The following is an 18,825-nucleotide window of genomic DNA, read 5'->3' as shown; positions in this document are numbered from 1 at the left end:
CCACCGTCAGCCTCCTTGCGGGAACCAGCGAATGCCCTCGGAGCTCCGCAGAGGGCTGCATTTCCCAGAAACGCTGCGCATGCTTGGCGGGAGCGGGCCCAGCTGCACACCAATACGTGCACCAGAGCTCTTGAAGTCAGGCCCCATTCCCTTCTTTATCTGCAGCAAATGAACAGAACTTGGCAAAATATGTGCTACAAGGTCTTGAGGACATTTTTAACATAACCTCTTGCTAGTGTTAGTGCCATGCTTTTATGTTCCCTGTATTCACAGAGGGAGGTGTGCATGCATTCACAACAGTACGTGTGTGCTTGTACAGAGATATCGCTTTGCTGTTGGCGGAGTGCCTTGAATTCACAAGGTGTCGAGAGAGGCACCTGGACTCGCTTAGCCATTACGGAGGGCTCAGGGGGCTCCCTTTGAAGACTTGAGCTTACAGTTCCCCCTGGGGTTTCTGGAACACCCGGGACCCCCAGAGCCACCTGCTAACTCGGTTTTCTCCTTGCAGACGCCCCTTTACCTGGTGAACCACGGCGAGACGGGACCAGTGCGATGCAACAGGTGCAAAGCTTACATGTGCCCCTTCATGCAGTTCACCGAGGGCGGGCGGCACTTCCAGTGCGCGTTCTGCAGCTGCGTGAATGAAGGTATGTGTGCGCTTACGTCCCTGCGTCTGTGTCAGGAGGCCAGTGTTCCTTCTCCTGGCGGGACTCTGAGCCACATCTGCCAGAGTGGCTCTGGGGGCAGGGAAACCCTCCCTCCCCGTCTTGTCACCTGTGATGTGGTGGCCTCCAGCCCAGCCCTGGAAGAAGGGGATGAGCGGTGAGATGGCTTCCCTCTTTCTGGGTTTTACAAGAGCCCCAGTGACGTCCTTATGGGACTCCTGCCCTGCTGGGGGGCTCGTGGGGCGTGGGTGTCCTGGGTGGAGCACGATCCGGCCGGTTCCTGACATGTAGGGAGGGAACACTTATCTGTGCTCACGGGTGATGAACAAGAGAACTCTGCGTGTCCCCTGCTCCTCTGAGCTGTTCCTGAGTGTGAGCTGTCTGGGCTTAAGGACGGCTCACACTGAGGGTTCCGACGTGCATGTGGGTGCCCTCCAGTGTTAGACACGACTGAGAGGTGTCCCCGGGTCCCCTGCGTTCTCAGTTCCGTTTCTGTAGTTCAGGGGTGCTGGAAGACACCGCAGTCGCTGAAAGTGCTTACAGTGATCGTATCCAGGACAGTCAGCATGTTTAACTCCTGGTGTCAAAGCCGCACTCAGGCGCAGGGTGTTCTCACGTTCAGGGAGCACGTGGTGCCCATCAGAGCGCGAACTTCCTGCTTCCCTCAGTCCTGAGCTTTGCGGATGCGCGTCCCGCAGACCATGGGGGTGGCGCTGCCCGGCTGTGTGCCTGGGAGCCTGCGCCCTGGCTGCTGGCTGCGCCTGAGGGCAGCTGTCTCCCACGTCACCACATTCATGGCCCTCGGCTCCGGGGACGTTTCCTGGTGGGACAGCAGTGCCGTCTCCGTTTCTCCGTCCCCATCACAGTCTGTGGCTTTGCCCAACTCAGGGGGCCTGAGACCAGCATGGCGAGGCTTCCTCAGGTGACCCTCCGTCAGCTCTGCTGTGGCCTGGAATCATTGGAGTCTAGCCTCATCTCGAGGACTGTGTTGCTCCCTTATTTTGTTGAATTTATTGAGGTGACATTGGTTTGCAAAACCATACAGGTATCAGGTGCACAACCCAGTAAAACATCGTCTGCACTTTGCATCCTGTGCCTGTTGCCCATTGCAAGGGGCATCCCAGCCCCAAGTTCCCTGCCACTACGGCCTCCGCCAGGCCCCGCCCTCTCCCCCGGCCCTCACCACACTGCTGTGTGCTGTGTGTGTGCTGTATGTATGCTGTGTGTGTGTTTGTGCTGTGTGTGTGTGCTGTGTGTATGCTGTGTGCTGTGTGTATGCTGTGTGTGTGCTGTGTGTGTGTTTGTGCTGTGTATATGCTGTGTGTATGCTGTGTGCTGTGTGTATGCTGTGTGTGCTGTATGTATGCTGTGTATGTGTGTTTGTGCTGTGTGTGCTGTATGTATGCTGTGTATGTGTGTGCTGTGTGTGTGTGTGCTGTGCAGTGTGTGCTGTGTGTATGCTGTGTGTGTGCTGTGCAGTGTGTGCTGTGTGTGTGTTGTGTGTGTGTGTTTTGGCTAGTAGAGGCATGGACACAGGAACAGACCGGCAGCTGTCAGAGGGGATGGGTAAGGGGACTGGATGAAGAGGGTGAGGGGATGAGGGGATTATTAGCTCGGTGATCATCTCGGATTTGGCCTCTGCGACCCCACTGTAACCCACGAGTAATTCAGTTCCCAACTGAAAATAGAGGAGACTGAGCTGTTGATTCTAAAACAAAAGGCCTCCACCGTCCTGTGGGTTCACAGATGGGTGTGTCCTTTGTGAATTGCTGAAAAGCAGAGCACAGCTGGTGATTGTGAGCCCTTGTGTTGCCTGTGGCCCCCGGCCACCTGTTCCTCTCCGGGCTGTGGGCGCCTCTCACAGACACCAGGCCGTATTTGTGTGAGTGTCCCTGTGACTCATGACTGCTCCTGGCTGAGCGGGGGCTTCCAGGCCCTGGCCGGGACGAGCCTTCCTGGACATTGGAGTCGAATGGAGAGTTCCTCAGCTGACAGCCGAGTGGTGGAGCCTCCCTAACACAGTAATCCTCTCTACTCGGAAGCCCATGTATGACCATACAGACTCCCCAGGGCTGAAGGCGTCTCTTAACTAAAGGACAGAAAAGCTGTAGTTATAGGGTAGTACAAACAGCCCATGTATATTTCTGTTAGGTGTACTGAAAATTGGAATAGTTAGAAAAGCCAGAATTCCTTTTAAAAGAGGTGACTCAATAGGGACAATGAAGTTTTGGTTGTGCCAACTAAGAACATCAGTCTGTTAGCCCATTCCTCTGCAGTGATCCAGATCATGGATGTTCTTTGTCATCAATAGCTTGTCCAGGGGTCAGAGGACTCTTTTTAGAAAGCCCTCATTCTTTCCAGAGCATGCTTTCTAAGCAGCGGGCATTTAGAATGTATTGTGTTCTAGCTTTCAAGCCTTGTTTCCCTATTGACTTCTCTCCTCCTGTAATACATTTTGAGGACTTATTAAATTGTCTGTGCTATGCAAACAAAAGGTTTCCATATTTCTGTTAGTGCCAGCATTCTACTTCCAACATCTGGACCACGTTGGCAGAAGACTGGACCACTATGAGAAGCCAGAGCTGTCCCTGGGGTCCTACGAGTATGTCGCTACCCTGGACTACTGCAGAGTGAGTGTTCCCAGGGTGCCTGGGGGATCCCAGGGGAATAGCTTCGTGTGCAAAGAGCTGACTCTTGACTCTCTAACAAAGCGTGTTGGTGCTGCCCAGGGGATGCAGAGGTGCCCAAGGCACAGACCAAGCTGGCAACAGGGCGAAGTAGCCAAACCTCCCACCACAGTGGTCATTTTGAAAAAATGGCGGCAGAAATAGAAAATGGTGATTTAGTTTTCATGTCTGTGCCACCATAGAGTAGGCTGGGTCCTTCGTGCAGCCTCTGCCTTGTTTGCTTTGTCATCATCTCAGAAAAAGTTCGCTCTCCAGGCAGAAACTCCGCTTGTGTGGTCAGTGGGACCGTTGACGTGTTTCTGAGGCTCTCTTCTCTGCTTGCCACAATGAGTGATGATCTCAAGACCCCCTGGATTCTCAGCTGCCTGGCTTCCTGGTCCCTGGTCTCCTTGGCTTTAAAATGTAGCCATACTGCCTTAATCTAAAACATGAGACTCACTGCTGTGTTTCCCTGTGCGACCGCAAGCTGTGGGCCCCAGGCTACCATCCAGCTCTGTCTGCAGCTGTGCAGAGCTCAGCCCTGCTCTGAGCTCAGGTCCCCTCTGCGGCTCCAGGCTTTCCTGTGAGGTCCTCCTCCTGTGACAGTGCCGTGCCCACCCACCTCCACCCCTGCTCCGTGGCCCACAGATGCCTACGCACTCGCTAGTGCCCGGCCAGATTTTCAATTTATGTGAATGTGTACACGTGTGTGCACACACTGCTTCCTCTAGCTCTATTATGGTGGCTATTTACTGAATCTTTGGGGCTTTTTTCCCCTTAGAATTTGGTCCGTTTCTGTGTTTTATCAATCATGCTGCAGGGTTTAAAATCTTACCTGTTTTCCCTTTCCGTGAGTTCTGATATCCACGGGGACAAGAATCTTATCCTAGCTACCTGGTGGCATCTGCCACAGTGTGGGTGTGGCTCCAGGCAGACAGCTAACCAGAGGATAGAGAACGAATGAGGGAGTTTGCAGGTGTGTGATATTCCCAGGAGTGGCCATTTTCCTCCCCAGTGTCATAGTGATGGGGACCCCGTCGCGGGCACCTCGCAGTGCTTTACAGCTCTCCAGTGAATGGAGAGACCTCCTGTGGAATGGGCTCAGATTCCCACGCATGTCAGAAGTGCCGTGTGTAGACCAGGGGTCTCAAACTCGCGGCCCGCCCACCAATTTTGTGCGGCCCGCAGACTAATCAAACTTCGTGGATTAGTCTGCGGGCCAGTCTGCGGGCCGCACAAAATTGGTGGGCGGGCCGCATGCGGCCCGCGGCCCGAGTTTGAGACCCCTGGAGAAGCAGCCGTTCTGGCCGACTGCCTCCCCCTTGCAAGAACAAACACCTGCTCGTGTGCGGTTCCTGGGAAGGAGCCTCTGACCCGAGTTCTTTCGTAGGTGTTTGCTGGGGGACCAGTCCACATATTGAGTATAAATGACAAAGAACATTTTTTCTAACCAGAAGTTTTCTCAACTGCCTGGATTTAAAATCTTTCTCAATTAGTGTAACTTTTGCATTTATTTTAGTATTCTATATGTCTTTTTTTTTACATTACATAGAACTAGTTATTAAAGGTTAATGTTTTATTAGTTTAAAATGTGACATTTAAACATAGTTTGGGAAACAAGAACATTTTTGGTACAAATGCTTTATAACGGGAAAATAGTGTCCTAAAGTACCAGCTGCTGGGGGACAGTGTTCCTTACTCTGCTGCCTGAGGGGTGACTAGGCTGGTTTACACGGTCTAATTAAATGTAAGGAAGCCATCGTTAGTGCTGGTGAGACAGCTACTCGCTGGTCCTTGGACTGTCGCCTATGTTCTGAGTCCAGCTCTTTCCCAAAGAGGCCACGTTATCTTGACTTTATGCTTTTTTAGTAGAAACTTAGGCAGAGAGTCAGATCTATTTCTGGAAACAAAAGTCTCTACCTTAAACTCTATTACCTGAAAATGGCCCAGGTGTCTAATTGATAGGAAATCTCAACCAGGAGGCAAGGAACCAAATGAACATTGGGATTTATTTATAAGCTTAATCTTCCTTTTATTATTCCAAGTGAGGGGCATAATTAAAGATGCTATAAATGTCTTCAAATTTAATTATAATTTAAATGTAGATAAAGTATAATAGTGAGTTGCCTCAGAGATTTGAATGATGAAAAAGAGCTTATTTTGTGTGTATTTTTTTTAACACCAAACAAACTTAAAGGAGAATTACCAAATCACATTTTTCCCTATTCCTTTCACTTTATCTTAGTACCAGTTTCAGATACTGAGATGAATATTGGCTGAACACTCGCTGCCCATGGTGCTCTGGCTGAGTGCCCTCTAGTCCCCCTACGAGGGAGGTCTCAGCACACCACGTGGTGAGGGCCAGGCTGTGTGGGGAACTGAGGCCTGACCTCCCCCGCATGGAGGGTGATGGAGCCAGACCACCGCACCCATCCCCTGCCAGTGCCCTGGGGACACGAGACAAGTCTGCATAGATTCATTGTGGTTCCCTGTGGAAACAGACTCCACCCTGTTGCGTACCTGACAGCTTTCCACTTATAATTAACAGACTGTATCCGCATATAAAATATACCTGAAATGAAAAGTCTCATTCCAAACCAGCCTTTTATTTCCAGATAAGAATGTAGTTTCCCCACTTAGTTTTACTTCACTCTGATCTTTTTTTGGATGCCTAACACACCCAAGGCTCCATGCCACGAGGGAGAGAGACCAAAAGTAGGGGGTGATGTGCCTGCTCTCCAGGCGCTCGCCATGTGGGGGCCCCCGGGAACGTGTCGTTCCATCAGCCCAGGTGCAGGTGCAGCTGACGCTGACTGTGCAGAAGAACCGAACCATGGTTGGTTGCTCAGAGCTCTAAGCGTCAGGGGCAGGCTCAGGAGTGCCCCAAGCTGCTGGAGCTCTGGGTGGGTGTGGCCAGGCAGAGGCTGAATGCTGAGCAGGTCTTCAGGGCTGTCTCAGCTCCCCATAGACGAGTGGGCGCTGTTCGCGGGCCGTGGGCCTGGGATGGGGACCAGCATCATTGGAGAGTTTAGTTTCTCTTTCTCCCAACCATATTCACATTCAAATATTTTTTAAATCACTTTGCCAAACAAAACACTTTTCTGGCCAAATTCTTGGCCCAGGTCCCCGAGGCCGTGACTTCTGATTAGGAGACGCTTTGAGAACGCAGGAATGTGTGTTGGGAACAGTGGAAAGTAAAGCTGGGGAGTGTCCTGCACTGGGCTTGACATCGCAATTTTATCTCCTAGGTTTCTATGCCTGTCCACAGGTATGTGGTGAGCACAGGCATATGGTGAGCACTGTGGGAGGCAGACGTGCCTGCCCACTGGAGAATGTGCTCACTCAGTGGGCACGAGCACAGCTCCACCCACCCTCCAGCCATCCTCACATGTGTCCCCCTGGTGCCGGTAGTGAGTACTGTGTCCTGAGCCACTCTCTCTCCTGGCTCTGGGACTCAGCAGGTGTCCTGTCCCCAGAGGCACAGCCTGTGACCTCAGACAGGTTGTTCTGACAGCAATCTTCACAAAGCGAGGAGAGGGGCCAGAGGTGGGAGGTATTAGAAGTTCATGTAGTCGTCCAAGCCAGAGAAAACGAGGGTTGTATAGCAGTCCCTCCAGAAATGAACAGAATGACCACTTCTGGGCATCTGTCCCAGAGTGATTGACCCCAGGGTCTCAGAGAGACATTTGCACACCAATGCTCGCAGCAGCATCACGCACAGTGGCCCAAAGGTGGAAGCACCCCAAGCGCCCAGTGATGGCAGGGCAAGTGCTATACCCACACTGTAGAATATTGTGCAGCCTTAAAAAGGGAGAAAATTCTTGCATGTGCTATGACACGGATGATTGTTAGGGGCAGTATGTGAAGGGAAGTAAGCCAGTCACATAAAATCCAAATACCGTATGCTCTACTTACACGATGTACCTAGCGTGGTCACATTCCTAGAGGTAGACTGTAGACTGTAGACAGGGGCTGGAGAGATGGGGTGCAGAATCTCAGTTCTGCGAGATAAAAGGGGTTCTGGAAATGGGTGGTGGTGGTGGTGGTGGTGGTGGACAGCAGTGTGAATGTGCTTAGCACCCCTGGACTGTGCCCAGAAGTGTGGATACCATAGAAACCTCTGTGTCCTGTGTATTCCACTACAGCTGAAGATAACTTGGAAAGTAGTGAGGGTCTGAGCTGGGGGACGGGACTAGAAGAGGCACTGAGGGCTTCGCGGGGGAGGGGTGCGGAGGGCCAGGCAGAGGCAGCTGCATGGAGGGGGAGGGCAGACCGCCTGTCTCAGGCCTGCGGGTCTGCATGTATCTGATGGAGAAGACCTGGCAGGGGGAGAAGGGTGTCTCAGCTCTGGATTCTGAGTGTCGTGAGCTGGCAGGCCCTGCAGGCGGCCATGGGCTCTGGCTGGTGGGATGTGGTAAGCCGGCAGGCCCTGCAGGTGGCCGTGGGTTCTGGCTGGTGCTGCTCTGGAGCTCAGAAGAGGCTGTGACGAGGGCATCTGAGGGGTCATCTGTGTGGGAATGCCAGGTCAAACTGAGTAGATGATGACATTTCTGTGATGGAGCTTGTGCCAAGGAGAGAGAGGCGTGTGTTTTTAGAGAAAGGTAAGAAGGTGAGAACAGAAGCCATGGCCAGGAGCGCGGAGCACAGAGTGCAGGAAGGCAGTGACAGCCCAGTGCCTTGGCTGCTGGAGAGGTCTGCCATGCAAAAATCGCAGAGATTCGAGGGGCCCAGGATGAGAGCTGGGTTCTGTTCTGTCCCTGTCAGGAAGCAGCAACCCTCACGAGAGCGGCTTTATTACGGTGTCATTTATTTTTTTTAATTATTATTATTTTTTAAATATTTTATTTTATTTATTCATTTTTAGAGAGGAGAGAGAGAGGGAGAGAGAGAGAAGGGGGGAGGAGCTGGAAGCTTCAACTCCCATATGTGCCTTGACCAGGCAAGCCCAGGGTTTCAAACCGGCGACCTCAGCATGTCCAGGTCGACGCTTTATCCACTGCGCCACCACAGGTCAGGCACGGTGTCATTTAAAACCAGGTTTCTATGGGGCTCATCAGTGCTGAGCTTGGCTGGGCAGAACCCGCTGGGCCGCAGGGGTGCAGTGTGCTCAGGAAGCCTGTGGTGGAGCTGGCAGTTTCTGGGCCCCGGGTGACAGAGCTCTCCGTGGGGAAGCATGGGGCTGGCGTGTGACCGACGCAGTTAGAAAGAATGAGACGATGGGACTCAGTGATAGGAGGAGAGGGAATAGTCGAGTCTAAGGTCGTGCGTCCGAGCCTTTTACTTGGCGTGTGGTGGTGTTAGGATGGAGATGTGGGACGAGTGTCAGTGGAGGAACGATGATGAATTGGTGGTACGCACACAGGGACACTCCCGAGGGTGTCTGTTCATTGAGACCTGGAGATACCAGCGTGTGTGGGGGAGGGGTAGTAACGGCGAGAGCACCCAGGATGGGAAGGCACGTTCTGATGGGCCGTGAGGCAGTTTAGTTTAGTTGACGGGGAGTATTGTTTTCATGCCACATACGTGAGCTCAAGTCTGTCATGACTTAGACCAGGTGGGATGGCGGTGACCTGCAATGAATGCTCTCCTGAGGGGCGAGCCCTCCCCGGGTCTGGGGTCTGACTGCGGATGCGCGGGGGGGGGGGGGGGGGGGGGGAGCAGGAGGCTTTCAGGTGGGTGATTTTAACCCTTTGAGCAGTACAAACGTTCATTCACGCCCTTGTGCCTCCTGGCCATCCAGAGCACGATTGATTTATTTTAAAAATGTGTAAGGCAACATTTAAAAAAAGGCAAATGTATGTTCTTCTTGTTTCCATATATTGATTATCAAACAAACATGACTTTAAGTTAATAAAATTGTAACTGGAACTAATTTCATTTAAAAAAAAAAAAATTACTCCCGGGGGTAAGCGAGCATGAAAATAACTCACTACTCAAAGAGTTAAGTCCTGTATTTTTTTTTTCTTCTTTCAAACAAGGAACTTTTATTAGAAGAATGTTGTATGTAGCCTTGTAGTGTAGATTGAATCAGTAAGGTAATTTGGAGATAGTATCATTATGACTTTATTACAATTTTATTATGGTAACAGTTAAAATACAATTTTTAGAGAGTATTTGTATCATGTATTATAAAGTGGAAATTAAATTAGTCTTCAGTCTTTTTTCCCGTGTCAGTGTGCGTCACTGAAGTCGTTTGCCTCTGGCTTTCTTTTCTAAATATTTTTGTAAGGTCTGGTTGAGGAATCACTTCCTAAGAGCCGTGTGAGCACCAGCCAGGAAAAGGACCAGCGACCACAAAACATCAATGTAGCAGCTGCTTTGTGTTATAGTGGTTTTTTCTTTTAAACAGATAGAGACAAGGCCGAGTATCCCATTTTTTCTCTTAAATATGCTAGAAATAGCTATTTAACAATACAGTACAATATTTTTAAAGTATACAATTATAATGTAGCATATGAATTCACATCTTTAAAACAGAAAAACTCATCAGGAAGAGATCTGAGAACAGTGTTATGAAGTTTTACTACAGCTTCAGAAAACAAACGCTAATTAACGGTTTCCAGCGCTATTTGTCAGGGTGCTGGTCACGTTCGTTCCTACACGGTGGACCACGCTCTCCTGCCCCGCTTAGTCTGGTAAGACTGGCTCAGCACGAGGCCCCAGGCCACACCCTGGCAAATACACCGTTTCTATAATTTTTTAGCATCGAGACGGTGTTCTAGAAAATGATTTGATCCTGCAGATGATGTGTCCTGAGAACTGAAAGAATCTCTGATGACCTTCAGGGGCCCTGAGTGTGTTAGTAGGATTGTGAGCGTGCAGGCTTCACTGTGACGTGTCTGTGCTGCATCTGTCCTGCAGAACAATAAGCCCCCTAACGCCCCCGCCTTCATCTTCATGATCGACGTCTCATACAGCAACGTCAAGAGTGGGCTCGTGAAGCTGGTCTGCGAGGAGCTGAAGACAGTGCTGGAGAAGCTGCCCAGGTAGGAGCCTTCTGCACGACTGCTCATGCCTGCCTGCCCACTCATGCCTGCCCGTCCGTGGGCACCCTTGCTGAGGGGCATGGTAGCGGTGGATTCCTTGAACAGCACTATTCAGAGCTCTGAAAGGTCAGAGCGCTCTCTCTCACCAAGCAAAGGAAACACACTGGGGAAAATGGTGCGATGTAGACGTGCTCAGGACCCTTTGTAATCTCTGCGGGAGTCCCTGGCTCTGGGGGGACCTAGGGGGATCGGTTGTTCATTGTCCAAAGTGCTGGTTTCCCGTGGAAACTGGCAGTTCCGGGCGTGGTGAGAGTTCTCAGGGATGACAGAAGAGGAAACACAGAGCTGTGGTCACCAGGTCCCCTTGTGCCTGGTTATGCTGGGCTGCTGTTAGCCCAGGTGGCTGCTTGCAGGGCACAGGCTAAGGTGCAGGGAGACGCCTTGCCTCCCTTGCTGATGGGGAGGTGCGCTTCAGACACCAGATGAGCAGCCCTGTCTGCTGTCTGCCCTCCAGCCTGGTGCCCGGGGCTGCAGCCTGCAGGGCTCCCATCCTCCGGCGGTAGAGACGAGCCACTCAGGGTCTCTGGGAGCACTTCTGTTTATCTCCATGGCCCTGAAGTCACAGTATTCCCCAGGATGGTGTGGAGAGGCCAAGGGGATGTTTAAAAACAGGGAGGTGCTTTCAAACGGAATTCTAGAGTGAAAGATGAGCCCAGAGCATGTGGAGGACGGGGCCTTGGGTTACTGTGGGCAAGGTGAGGGGCGCCTCCCACTGGCTGAGCCTGACGGGTGGTATCCTGCGGCTACCCGGAGCCTCGGCCTGCGTCCCATCCCAGCTCCATGACAGGGAAGCAACAACTCCATTTAGATGTCGAGGCCAGTGTTAAGGGACTTGGTGGGGGAAAGCAGAACAAGACCGTGCAGTCCAGGGGGCTGTCCTCACACCTTCTCAATGCGTGTGGGGTCAGTGCAGAGGGTGGGCTGAGGTTTTGTTTCCTCCGGATGGGATGCAGCATGGCCGTTACACTGTCAAAGAGGAAAATTTGGAGATAGCCCTGTTCCTCAAATTAAAAACAAAAATATGTTCCCATAGAAACAGGTACTAATATTTTGCAATAACGTGAGATGTTTTGATTAGATGTTTTTTTTAAAAAAAACATTCATTTGATTTTGAGTGAGCCCATGAATTCCAGGATGTTTCTTTCCCACAACTTGCAAATGTCCAAATCCAATGGGCAAACCAATCCAGATTCTTGTCTTTTTTTTCCTTCAGCTTTTTGCCTTAGTTGACTCCAAATCAACCATCAAAAGAAATAAATGTCCTTTGTGTCTGCTGTATGTTTGCACCTGTGCAGTACAAGGTTAGCTGAGGAGCAGGAGTCAACCTGTGGTGTGCTGGCAAACCTACCCTCAGATAAAGCCTTGATGGTCGTGTTTGCTCAGGGCTATGGTGTAAATACCTCCAGCCAAGCTGGTTTTAGTGTCAAAAGTGACACTAAGCTGGAGCTGGGGGGAGATGCTGCAGTCAGATACAGTGTTTCACTGTGATGGGTGCAGTCAGATACAGTGTTTCACTGTGATGGGTGCAGTCAGATACGGTGTTTTGCTGTGATGGGTGCTGCAGTCAGTTAAGGTGTTTTGCTATGATGGGTGCAGTCAGATACAGTGTTTCACCATCTATACCTGCAGTCAGATACAGTATAACTACTACATTGTTTAGGCTCCCTGGTAGCAGGGAGCACAAGCTTCAGGCCTGTCCTCTATTGGTTCATTGTCCAGAATTCATATGTTGACTGAGAGGCACTGTCCATGAAGAGCTCAGTGGGAACAATTCTTAGTTTACAAGGGGAAATGCCTTCTGGTTGGTGCCACCAGGGATGTCCCACAGAGGAGGACAGATGTGTTCTTGGTCCTGATAACACACAGCAAGGGAAGGGAACCGTGGATGCAGCCCGCTGCGGTGTCTCACTGCGTGTAGTCCAACAGCGTGGGACTCTGAGGGCTGTGTGTATGTGCACATAAGTGCAGTTACGAAGGGTGAGGATTCCCGTCTCTGAAGATTTTGCAAGTGTCAGAATATAAACATTTACCAAAGACTTTCAGAAGGGATTGTGAGACTCAACTGCCCACCCATTGGTCAAGGCCGCAGTGCAGAATGAACACCCTCAGTTGGCAAGGGCAGTAGAGGAGTAGTGAGAGGCTGATCTATCACTCATGAGCCTGTTCCCGCTGGGACGACAGCAGGACTGGGAAGTGCACGTGTGGGATCCATGCGAGGAGCCCCAGAGCCTGTCACCCAGGTGCTCCCACTCCTCCCCTGGGCTCAGGTCGCTGTTCCAGCTGTATGTGCAAGCTGGCTTCCTTTTCTCAACGCTGTCCTTTATGCAAGTCAGTGTTTCAGTGTCTCGGGGCTGGAGAAAGTGGCCTCTGTCTTCTCTGGCTCTCATGGGACCTCCAGCACTGTTGTGTCCACCGCGCAGACTTACTAAGAGCCTTGGGAGTGCTCAGTTGTGTTACTTTAGTGGCAGGACACACAGCAGACAGACACACTTCAGGAACTGTGGGCTGGGCTGTGGACCATGATGTTGTTAGTACACTTAGTATAGACTTGACTGGGGACACTCACGCCTGTCTGCTCCTCTCAGGAGGTTATCGGGCCTGGTCTCGGAGGGCCTCAGAAATGTTTCCCTTTCGCTACAGTATTGTAGCTTACTATCTGGCCATGACCTCACAGTGGTCACTTATCACCTAGTAAGAACTACGCCCTCAGTGCGAATTCGTGACTTGTTTTCTGTACTTACACCATGTATGTGGTATGTGGCTCTCAGAATCAGCCGGTTTCCTACAGCGAGCCCCCAGAATGTGCAGGAGGAGGGTCAGCAGGAGCCACGGGCCCTTCTTGGCAAGAAGGGCTTCCTGTGTGGAGTGTGGCCTCTCGCTCAAATACTCCCTCTGCTCTGCCCCAGTGGTGGCTTCTGAGAGGGCTTGTTTAGAAGGGATAAGACCCTTGTTTGTCTATAAGGAACATTTTGGTATGGATACAGAATAAATATAAGAATTATGAGATTAAAGTAATACGAGCAAATGGTTTTCATAATATCTATTTGACTTTTTTACTTGGAATTTTGAAAAATTTTTTCTTTATCAACTGACTTATTTTTGTAACTCCTCACCCCCAACCACTGTGACTCAGTATTGTTTATACCCAGTAAACAATAATTTAGGCCAAAACTTTAAACATATCTTCTATGTGTTTTATGCAATTATGCTTACTGAGTTTCTGATAGAAAGCTCTCTCCTGTTTAAGAAAGAACCTCTAACTTTTTTTCTTTTTCTTCTCCCAGGGAAGAGCAAGAAGAGACTTCTGTAATTCGAGTTGGTTTTATCACATATAACAAAGTTCTCCATTTCTTTAATGTCAAGAGTAACTTGGCCCAGCCTCAGATGATGGTGGTTACCGACATCAGCGAGGTCTTTGTTCCCTTGCTGGATGGTTTTCTTGTCAACTATCAAGAGTCCCAATCTGTGATTCACAAGTAAGTATCACGTGTTCATAACTTATATGCACATCCGGTGTCTTTGTTGTGATTCAGTCACACATTTAGTTTGGCCATTTGGGGTTTGAACACAGGGATTATAAAACTCTTCTTATTTATGTTCTCTTTTTCTTTTTTAAAATTTTTATTTGTTTACTTACTTTTCCAAGTAAGAGGAGGAGAGAGAGACTCCTGCATGTGCCCTGACCGCGATCCACCCGGGAATCCCCATCTGGGGCTGACACTCTGCCCATCTGGGGCCATGCTCGCAAACGAACCATTTTTTTAGTGCCTGAAGTGGAGGCTTCACGAAGCCATCTTCAGCACCTGAAGCCGATGTGCTTGAATCAGTCGAGCCTTGGCTGTGGGAGAAGAAGAGAGAGAGAGAAAGAAAGGGAGGGAAAGGGGTAGAGAAGCAGATGGTCACTTCTCCTGTGTGCCCTGACTGGGAATTGAACCTGGGATATCCACATGCCAGGTGGATCCTCTAGCACTGAGCCAACTGGCCAGGGTAGTTCTCTCTTATTAATGTAGACCAGTCTCTAAAAGAAGGAATTTATTTAATATACTCAACCCTCTCAGTTCCTTCTCTTTACTGGAAAGTTAACCCCAGGCAGGTATGTCCTGTGTGTGGCTGAGTGCATTTAGTTAGTATGATGTAAACAAAAGAATTATTCAAGAATGTATACAGTGTAAGAGATCAGAAATGTCATGGAGAGAAAAAATACCTACAAAGACTGGATTCTGTACGTGTTCTGACCCAATCATAAATTTTGGAGCCAAGCCTTGCAGGTTTCGACTCCCTGAGGAATGAACTGCGAGACCCACCCTTAGGTGTTCGGGGCAAAGGAAGGGCCGCAGGCGTGAAGGCTCGAAATGTGAGAGCTGTATCTCGTGAAGTTTATTACACATGCGCTAAACATTTACAGCGTTTGTTTGCTCCTGGGTTTCTTACAGTTTATTGGACCAGATTCCCGAGATGTTCGCCGACTCTAATGAAAATGAGACCGTGTTTGCTCCTGTTGTGCAGGCCGGCATGGAGGCCCTGAAGGTGAGAGGCCCCTCTGACCACTGGTGAAGACAACACAGAGACAGATGCACGTGTGCGCAAGGAGGTTCCCCTGTGAAAGAACAGGTCGCCCTTAACACGCGTGGCGCCCAGGGGCTGCTCTAGGCTGGGCCACAGAGCTGGGGACACGGCCACCCACGGCCACTCTGGCTCCGCCAGCGTCCCCACCATGGGTTCTTTCAGGACGTCCAGTTCAGCTTTTATATGAACTTTATATGATGAGCAGACCGTTCAAAATCTCAAAGCCTCAGTTTCCCCATCTGTCCGAAGGGAGACTGGAACCCACCCGAGGACACAGAGGTTATTGTGAGCATTAGTAGAGGTGTGCTCAGTACATGGCCAGTAGAAAGTACTTATATTTTAATTTATTTTCTGATCCCCTTAAACTAAAGCCTTCCCACCCAAGACGTCTCCCGTGACTGTCTTTAGGCCGCTGAGTGTCCCGGGAAGCTGTTTGTCTTCCACTCCTCCCTGCCCACGGCGGAGGCGCCTGGCAAGCTCAGGAACCGAGATGACAAGAAGTTGATCAACACGGACAAAGAGAAGGTGTGTACGCAGTGGCCCGGGTCTGCACACCCGTGCGTCGGGGGGCAGGGAGGGCACGTGCGCTGTGCGTGTGCATGGGGCGGGGCGGAGGGGAGCAGTAGCACCCCACAGCCCAGGACCCTGTGTGTCATCGGAATCTTAGGATGTCAGATACATGAAGGGCTGTCTGGCCCTAGACACAGTGATGTGTGAGCTGCAGCGCCTCACGGTGAGGCGCTGACTGCTGTCACCGTCGGCTGTAAGATGGGTGATGAGAGGGGAAGGGAGGGACAGGGAGAGAGAGGTGACAGACGGAGGGGGCCCGAGGACTGCACCCTGGGACACTCCGCTCAATCTGCTCTGCTCAAACCCGCTGACGGCATGGCCGTGGGGGCCATGTCTGTGGGCAGGACCGCTCCATGAGCTAGGCGCTGGCTGTGTCCTGGTCCACAGAGGAGGGATGTTGGGCGACTTCATGGGTGTCGCAGGAGCCGAGGGTCAGGCAGAGCTGTGCGCAGAAGTGGGTCCCACAGCTGGAGCCCAGCGCCCCTGCTGCTTGGTGTCACAATTCTCTTCATCCCTGTTCGCTGGATGCAAAAATAGGTTCTTTCTTATTTAAACAGGTCCAGTAAGAATTCCACAGGCTTTAACATCTAAACCAGAACCATCCCGTGGTCTCACTTTCCTTCCTTGCTGTTCTTTCCTCAGATGCTGTTCCAGCCTCAAACCAGCATCTATGAGTCGCTGGCCCGGGACTGCGTGGCCCACGGCTGCTGCGTGACGCTCTTCCTCTTCCCCAGTCAGCACGTGGACGTGGCCTCCTTGGGCCTCGTGCCTCATCTCACAGGAGGGACCCTGTACAAGTACAACAACTTCCAGGTAAAGGCCCACCATCGGTGCACCTGGGCTCCCATCGGTCCTGGTGCTCAGGTGCCTGGGCAGAGCAGTGCCCTGTGAGCGGCGGGCAGGTGGGACCTCAGAGACCGTGGACACGATGGCTCTCTGCGCCCTGACAGGCTGCAGCCTGCCAGGTGCGTGTGGCTCGCAGCTGGAATCTGTGATGAGAAAACTTGAGTTTCAGAATGTTCATACTGAGTGCAGTTAAGACACTGCACTTTTTTGTGTGTTGAGTTGCTACCGTTTGGGGGTCAGTTCATTACACCTGACCTGAGACAGAGTCAGGAGCGGAGCAGTGTCAGCATTGTAAGGGACCAGCTCAGGGTGCAGGCATACACCAGGCATGGGGTGGGCAGCATCACAAACTTCTCCTGGGAACGCTGGTACCTTGAAAACTTCCCATACTGAGGGCAGGACGTGCCCGCCAGCTCCCTGGAGACGGGGCTCTCAATGCCATTATTGCCTTCCCCCAAACTTGCCAATCAGATAAGTGACCTGCCTGCTCCTGTGCAGAGGGGGCGGGTGCCTCTGGTGTATGAACCTGTGCAGGGCAGCGCGGCGTGGACACGGAGCTGCCCCAACATAATGCCGGTGTCAGTCACCATCTACTTGCATTCATCATTAGTAATTCCTTCTAATCGCCTAGCCATATTTATATGGCTGGTGAACGGAGAACTGGTAAACCAGGTAAAGGGTTTGATTAGACTGAAGATTGCAAATGACACAAAATTGGAAATGCTTTAGGAATTCTAAGATTTCTGGATAAAATTTAGGTTTTAATTAAGATTTTTTAAAAATAGTTATTTTAAGTATTATACTGCCATCTGGTGGGCACTGACAGGACTTCATCTTTTCAGATACACTTGGATAGCCAGCAGTTTTTGAATGACCTCAGGAATGACATTGAAAAGAAAATAGGATTTGATGCTATAATGCGGGTCCGCACCAGCACAGGTACTGTTTGTCTATACAGCAGCTCAGGTCTCTGTCATCTGACTGCTTCCTCTGAAAGTCACAACAGGCCAGGCGAGGACAGAACAGTCAAGACCCCCTTTCCCTGGCCCGCAGGGTTCAGAGCCACCGACTTCTTTGGTGGGATCCTCATGAACAACACCACAGACGTGGAGATGGCTGCCATCGACTGCGACAAGGCGGTGACCGTGGAGTTCAAGCACGACGACAAGCTTAGTGAAGACAATGGGGCCCTCATCCAGGTAACGCTGGGCTCATGTCCGTCCCTGCTATCTGGGGGGGGGGGGGCACCAACCGTGTCACCTCTCCAGAGGCCGAGTCCCTGGATGGAGCACCATCGTTTCTCCGTGTGCTGGTCCGTGTGTTGCACTTACGCAGGGTAACAGTGACGTCACTGTGGAGGGCTGTGGACGGGCTTGGTGATGTCACTGCAGGGGGCATGTCGGGTTCAGTGACATCACTGCAGGGAGCCCATGGACGACTGGGTATCCAGGCACCTGGATCATTGTCTCAGGCTCTGCGCTGTCCCCTGATCCCCGGCCCCTGCCGCACTCAGGCACCATGTCAAGCAGCTGCGTTCTCAGGAGTATAAGCAGGATTCGGCTTTGTGCTTAATAGAGTAAACTAGAAGCCCCGGAGAGTTAGAATTAAAACAACAGTGAATGTGACAGCCTCAGTGTCCAGACCTGAGCTCCACCCTACAGGGTGGGGAGAGGCTGGCCCTGGTACAGGAATAAGAGTGCCTGATGTTTACGTCACAGAGACTGGGAAGTGGTTGCGTGTTGTCACTCTTGAAACGTACAGCTACATCAGCGGCGTAAAATCTCAGTGGGCATCATGGGGTATGTTTCCAAGGGAAGGGAGGCTTGCATAGGTTGTGAGAACACAGGGCACTGTTTCTGGGTCCTGGCCGTGAGCAAGAGGGGAAATGTATGGAGATGCAAGCTGGTGTTTACATGAGTAGCCCAGTGGAAGTGGGAGCTGAAACCTTAGAAGTGTCACTTAGAGACCCAGTGTATGAAATGGCCACCATTCCTTTTCTTTTTATTGTTGCTCAACCCTTAGTGACCAGTAGGCACGACTATGGGAGGAAGGTGTGGTCTTCAGCCAGTGGTGGGAGTCAGCGTGTTCACACTGGTTCAGCAGAACCAGTAACTAATTTTCTGTTGAGTTTGGCGAACTGGTTGTTAAAATGGCCCTTGTCATCAGGGTTCTCTCTGAGGTGAGCACCTGGGTGGCCACCCAGTGTGGAAATCACAAATTTACATTCCTTACTCTTTTTTAACGTTCATCAGTGCAACAGCGTATTCTAAGCGCCCGTGGTCATGTTCATTCCGTCCACAGGTGAAAAAAATTTGATGGAACTATGCTTGTAATATTTATTCATTTCATAAAACTCATTATACCTTTTATGAAATACTACATTCTGATTCCTTCACATTTGTTACCTGAGTAAACCAAAATACTATGTAAAGAGAAAAAGTGCCACACAACCAGGGGTGACAAGCT

The 18,825-nt window shown here is 50.9% G+C and overlaps 1 protein-coding gene across 1 annotated transcript in view; it reads left to right on the top strand.

Annotated features, from left to right (window-relative positions):
- The window catches only part of SEC24D (SEC24 homolog D, COPII coat complex component), a 60,400-nt gene that overhangs the window by 31,953 nt on the left and 9,622 nt on the right, over positions 1 to 18,825 (top strand). The window contains exons 9-17 of the mRNA XM_066384370.1: positions 509 to 647; positions 3,180 to 3,295; positions 10,193 to 10,317; positions 13,662 to 13,853; positions 14,811 to 14,904; positions 15,352 to 15,468; positions 16,156 to 16,326; positions 17,202 to 17,298; positions 17,413 to 17,558. Of these exons, the coding sequence (XP_066240467.1) occupies positions 509 to 647; positions 3,180 to 3,295; positions 10,193 to 10,317; positions 13,662 to 13,853; positions 14,811 to 14,904; positions 15,352 to 15,468; positions 16,156 to 16,326; positions 17,202 to 17,298; positions 17,413 to 17,558 (1,197 nt within the window). The remainder of the gene's footprint in view (positions 1 to 508; positions 648 to 3,179; positions 3,296 to 10,192; positions 10,318 to 13,661; positions 13,854 to 14,810; positions 14,905 to 15,351; positions 15,469 to 16,155; positions 16,327 to 17,201; positions 17,299 to 17,412; positions 17,559 to 18,825) is intronic.

The sequence above is a fragment of the Saccopteryx leptura genome, chromosome 1, assembly GCF_036850995.1.
Source record: "Saccopteryx leptura isolate mSacLep1 chromosome 1, mSacLep1_pri_phased_curated, whole genome shotgun sequence".
Classification (NCBI taxonomy): domain Eukaryota; kingdom Metazoa; phylum Chordata; class Mammalia; order Chiroptera; family Emballonuridae; genus Saccopteryx; species Saccopteryx leptura.
This window is presented reverse-complemented; position numbering and strand designations above follow the sequence as displayed.